The sequence below is a fragment of the Balaenoptera musculus genome, chromosome 3 (genome assembly GCF_009873245.2).
Source record: "Balaenoptera musculus isolate JJ_BM4_2016_0621 chromosome 3, mBalMus1.pri.v3, whole genome shotgun sequence".
Lineage (NCBI taxonomy): Eukaryota > Metazoa > Chordata > Mammalia > Artiodactyla > Balaenopteridae > Balaenoptera > Balaenoptera musculus.
The window spans coordinates 77,297,020-77,303,019 of record NC_045787.1 but is presented as its reverse complement, the minus strand read 5'-3'; the positions used below and the strand labels follow the sequence as shown (position 1 = coordinate 77,303,019).

The window sequence follows — 6,000 nt, the reverse complement described above, 5'->3', positions numbered from 1 at the left end:
CAAAGTAACAGGGTACAAAAAGATGTATCAAGCAAATACCGAATCAAAAGAAAGCAGTGGCGTAACTTTGTAAGTATCTGGAGAAACTGTACCTTACTATGAAAAAGGATTACCAGATACAAGAGATTAATATTTGATACTGACAAGTAAGAATATAGGGGTAAGAAGAAGTGAATTAACACCCCTTTTCAGAAAAATAATCTGGCACTAACTATTAAAATATTAGATTATGTAAAATACACATATGCTTCAACCCAGCAAACCCACTTCTTTCATAATCCTTTTCACCCTTTCTTCCTTATGATTTGGAAACATGACTTTGATGAGATTAAGGTTTTAGGAAGCAGACAATATAATAAATGGTTGATTTAAAGTCTGTAAATATAATTATGTGTTGAATGAAAAATAGTGACATAGTTAAATGGAAATAAGGTCATAATGAATTTAGGTAAAGAGGTATTTGTTCCAGAGTAAAAATGTGGCCATTATAAACAACCTGTGTTTGGTAGACATTAATGTTTAAGTAGAAAACTAGATCCCGTGACTATTTAGAGGCCTTCTTTGCAGTCTGGAATGGAATAAACCCCTCCTCCCCCCAAAAAATTTCCCAAAAAAACCCCCCCAAAAAACCCTAGGAACTTCCCTCAGAAAATTAGGATCTCTCCTAGTAGTTCCTTGCCAGGCTTGCTTCTCTGGAACCTCAAATAGACCCAGTGACATAGCAAAGAATGAAATGCAGAAGTATGAACATGAAGTAGGACAAGAAATTCCTGTCACCGTAGTAAGTTGGACTCTTGAGGGCTGAAGGGCCTATTCTCCCTGACACAAACCCTAAAAGGGCGCAAGTCATTGCTCTGGGCTCCCCTGATCTGGAAGATTTCTCATTCTGAGTGGGCTCTGGAAACCACAATATTTTCCCTGTGCCTCTGTGGGGAATCAGGGAAGCATGGAGAAGTTGTATCTGCTCACTCCATCATTATTCATGATATTGTATATAACCTTTTTACAACTTGTTTATTCATTCAAGGTAAAAGAAAGTAAAACTAACTTTAGCCAAACCTTAGTTTGTTTTGCGGGTCTGGCATCCACCATAAGGGTTTTGAAATACCACACTAAAAAGTACAATACATTTCTTTTTAAAAAACTCTTTATTTGTTAAAACGTTATTGGCACAGTACTTCTCATGTTCATTCTCATCAAATAATAAAATTTCCACTTTCTGTACTCAATTCTTAAGAATCTGAGAGGTTAAAAATGTATTTAAACAAAGAACTAAAAGGAAGAGAATTAAAAACTTGGAAATTTATGGTAGATAAATTACTACACAAGAGAAAGTACTTTCTTATTCATGGAAATGTTAATGGCACAATTCTACTGAAACTCATACATATTTTACTGCTAATTTACATATTATCTTGGTGGAAAAATAGTATTCTTTACTCTTTCAGTTTCCTTATGCTATAGTACATATAATTCTAGAGTGATATCACTTAGGTGTTATACAAACCTTGGTAGGGCCATGAACAGGTCAAATCTAGAGTCAAAGGTGCTATTAAACTATTCAGGCTGAGTTGAGGGAGCTGGAGAGTAAGAAGATGGAAGGATGCAAAAGAAAGATTTTTTTGCAGATTGGCTGTGTTTCCTTGAAGGTAACCTGGTTGGGCTAATTCCAGGATTCTATGCAAGGTTTAAAAAAAACATCAAAGAAGCAAAGTAGTAGTCGCATAATGTCGGGCATTGTAGACAGTCTGTGTAGCAGCTAAACTATTACAGCTATATTTATCAATACATCTCCACATATCTCCATTATTCACAAAGTTTACTTTAAAATAGGCTACTGAACTGGCCTTCCCTCACCCCAGCATCATACGTCTGCCAGCTAGAGATGATAGCTGAGCACAGGTAGCTGTGCTGGCTGATTTCTTGAGGCTTCTTACTGGTTAAACCATCTGGGACTTTGACTTGAGCTTTGCCCACTTCATGTAGACACAGACTGCATCTGATGTGCTGTTTCTATTGACCATTTAAATACTAATCAGTAGCCAATTCCTCAGGGTGGGAAGATTCTTCTCCAGCCACTTAATATTTTTGGATATGGTTTCCAGAACAATTTGAAAAATTTCCAGATGTGATCCTTGGGCCTTAAGAGATTCAAAGAACAGTTTCACCTGAAAAATAAGCAAGAAAAGGATAACTGACGTGGTTCATAAAACACTTTCTCTTCCAAAGGGTTTCAAAACAGCTTATAAATTACATAAACACAGGCACAAGCATTTCTTTGCCAATCTCTGAAACGTTATTTTCTTCTTCTCTTTTTTGGGCATAATTATTATTTCACTTTACCTTCAAACAATAGATAAAATAAGACAGGAATGACAAATCTTACAAGTGAGCACACTGTGGGTAAAGAAGAGATTGAGCCGAGTCATAGAGTAAGCAGTGATCTGAGATTTAAGTACTAGAATTCTGAATTTGCTTGTAAAGTAAATAAATTTAAGATTTATTGTGGAAAGAAGATGTAAAACACTAGAATGCTTTTTTTAAAAAAAGTAGAATTACCAAAAAGAGTAATTTTGTTAAAAAGACCTTTATGAACTCTTCCAAACTTCAATATAATCACTTGAGTGATGATACAATATGAATGAAATAATACAAAAGGACTCATCCCTCAAGTATAATTTCCATTTTGAATGCTATGAACATTAGTCCTGTCCCTTCCATTTACTTGCTATGTGACATTGAACAAACAGCTTATTTTCTTTTAATAAAATAACAACTTCAAACCAGATTGCATCTAAGTTGACTTTCAATTCTACAGCTTGAACATTTATTTTTAAATTATTAGCAATAGAGAGTCACAAACCTCTTGCAACTCATCCTTGGAAGAAAAGTGAGATGTTGTGCCGGAGATGATCATTCTTATGGGAAATGAGCCCAACTCAAATCTGAAAATAAAAGGAACCTCATAGATTTAAGTAATAGAAATAATGACCTTATGTTTATAACATGCTATATATTTAAAATATATAACATTAATAACTATATGATAAATTTGTGCCTTGCAATGGATACTATTAATTACCACAAGAATAACTCATATTCATCCAGTAAAATCTGAAAGCTATGAAATTTATCAAATTTGATTATAAGACCATAAGATTAGCTGTGTTGGGTCTTCGTTTCGTGCGAGGGCTTTCTCTAGTTGCGGCAAGCGGGGGCCACTCTTCATCGTGGTGCGGCGGCCACTCTTCATCGCTGTGCGCGGGCCTCTCACTATCGCGGCCTCTCCCGTTGCGGGGCACAGGCTCCAGACGCGCAGGCTCAGTAGTTGTGGCTCACGGGCCCAGCTGCTCCGCGGCATGTGGGATCTTCCCAGACCAGGACTCAAACCCGTGTCCCCTGCACTGGCAGGCAGATTCTCAACCACTGTGCCACCAGGGAAGCCCTACATTTTTGATTATTCACCCATCAATAAATATTTTTTGACCAAGAATTTCCCAATATACATATTTTTATTTATGAATTATATGCACGTACTATGTTAAAGGTAAAAAAGAAAATTTAAGAGCATAAGATAAGAAATAATACATGTAGTATTATTTTCTTCTTACACTGTGAGGCATTGTCTTACATACCTCCCCATCTCATTTTGGACAACACTGTGTTTATACATTATGTTTATTGGGGCATTGTTTGTTGAACTCTCATTCGAAGCCACAGATGGCATCCTTCACCCCAGTGTCTTATATAGAGAATCTGTACCACAGGTCAAAGGGATTCATGCTGTAAAGCAGAGCATAGATACATCTCAGAAATGGTCCCAAGTCTGGACTGTGCACCATGGTTGGGCAGGAGGATAATTTCCAGTTACGAAACAAATCTACAGCATTGCAGAAAAGTCTGACCATTTCAGGAGGGAACAGACAGTCATGCAAACAATGAAACCAATGATTCCAGTAAGGTCTTTAAGGAAAGACATTTTAAAAAAAGCAGTTTTTTAACTATTCAGTCTCATGTGGATGTCAACCCCTTGAAGGTCCTGGAGTGGGGTAGAAATGTGCTCTGTACTGACAAAAAGCTATCCGTGAGGACTCTGAGACCTTTATGGCTAAGAAATGAGAGGGAAGAGGAACTGAGGATGACTGACATCAGAGATGCTAACTGATACAAAGATAAACAGAGCAAACTGCACAGCTCTTTCATTCAGGGTATTTTCCATATAGTTAATAAGTGACGTTTTGGATTTGGATGAGGAATGGCTGAGCACTTAGCAGGAGGTTTGTTGTGAGAGAAAGCAATGCCATCCTGTACATTCCAATGAAATCTAATCATTGTTGGTTTTTCTGGGACTATTTTAGGTTCAGGAGCATACTGAGTGAGCTCTAGTTTTCCCCAAAGTTGAAACCCCAGAAAAGACTCATAACCTATCCAGTTTTGGAGGGGAGCTCCCAAAACATTTCTGATTGAATTTCTTTTAGCTACTCCAAGCTCTCCACTGTGCCACCTCCCCAGGGGAACTGGAAATAGGGATTAGTTCTCTTCAGAATTCCTGAAGTTTTTTTCCCCTAGTGTTTGATGTACTATATATGGCTTCAATGTATTCTTCAGGGTTGGGGAGAGAGCCAGAAGGGAATGGGGGGATGGGGCTGATGACTGGATTTAACTCAGCTCTTACTTGTTCCCAGCAATTCTTCATTGCCTGGGCTGAGTAAGAGAAATCTGTTTCCCATTCCCTTTATTTCATTCCTCTCACTTATACCTGGACAGGGCAATTTGGGCTAGTGAGTTTTAAAATTGACAGACTTCATCAAACTATTTGAGTAAAAATGGTGTCATTGGGATCATTTGGTTATACATGGTTTTAGGCAACTGAGATATCTGGGTGGAAGAACACACTGGATGTAAACAAATACCAACTTTTTAAGGAGATGGATCCAATTTTCTTTTACAAAATTCCAGGCTAATTGTTGCCCCTTTGGATTTCGGGCAATTGCATGAAGAAGAGCTGCCAAGTCCTGTGTCTTGATAACCTTTCCTTCCATTCCTAGTTCAATTAACCTGAAGAAATAAAAATCAGTTAATTTTTCATGGTTTGTGTTTTATAATGGAAATTAACTCAGGCTATCAGTATATTAGAAGAATCAGAGAGAAAGAGGCATGACAAAAGTGTGATGTACCAAAAACAGTAATAAAGTCTCTACTGGCTAACATTTTTACTATTCCAGTTAAACTTTTGCTTTTTTCTAGAAGTAATTTTATTCACTTATTATTTCAAAGAATTTTGTTTAGCATCTTATACACATCTTATATTAGCATCTTAAAATACAAGATGATTAGCATCTTGTATTTTGTACAATAATTTTCCACCAAGGTTCTGAAAGTAAAACATAGCTATTTGTTTAGTATCAATCACATGTTAATAACTAAGGAATATCTGTTTTGCATTTTGTCAATATGTATTTTTCGAAGTAAAGTCAAAGCGGTTCAAATTCTGATTCAATTATTATTATATGCCTTTGAAATTGGTAGCTGAAATTTTAGTATCTTCCCTGAATATGTGTAAGTTTACTTTTAACAATTTAGTTAAATTCACTTACTTCATTAACTTTTCCTGATGTTTGCTGGTTGACAATGCATACAGAATTTTGTTTTTTTCAGCACCTGACAATGACAGTTCGTATTGCTCTAAAAGGTAATTCCATCCTGCTGTTGTTTGAGCACCCACGGAGTACACAATCTTTAAAACATCTGTTGGGATACTGTAATATTAAGCACAAAAGTGAAAAAAAAATTCTATGAAAGAAAAAATTCTTTTTTTCTTATTATGATTTTAAATTGCTATAACAGAATCACCCCTGAGTTATTTCCAGTACCTAGCATATTAAACCTTTTTTTCTGGCAAATTTTTATAAAAACATTTTATGTAATTCTACTTTGTAAATTATTTGTGGTTTTTTTCTTCCTGATGATAAAATGTTAACAAGGATAATAATCATAAAA

At 36.0% G+C, this 6,000-nt stretch overlaps 1 protein-coding gene across 2 annotated transcripts in view; it reads right to left on the bottom strand.

Annotated features, from left to right (window-relative positions):
- Window positions 1-1,138: 1,138 nt before the first annotated feature.
- ERAP2 (endoplasmic reticulum aminopeptidase 2) overlaps window positions 1,139-6,000 on the bottom strand; it is a 38,320-nt gene continuing 33,458 nt past the window's right edge. The window contains exons 17-20 of one of the 2 annotated variants that reach the window (XM_036848915.1): window positions 5,598-5,759; window positions 4,918-5,058; window positions 2,864-2,945; window positions 1,139-2,168 (exon numbers count right to left, since the gene is read on the bottom strand). In XM_036848915.1, coding sequence (XP_036704810.1) covers window positions 2,025-2,168; window positions 2,864-2,945; window positions 4,918-5,058; window positions 5,598-5,759 — 529 coding nt within the window. In that variant the 3' untranslated portion in view covers window positions 1,139-2,024. The remainder of the gene's footprint in view (window positions 2,169-2,863; window positions 2,946-4,917; window positions 5,059-5,597; window positions 5,760-6,000) is intronic. The other variant, XM_036848914.1, reaches the window with a different exon arrangement.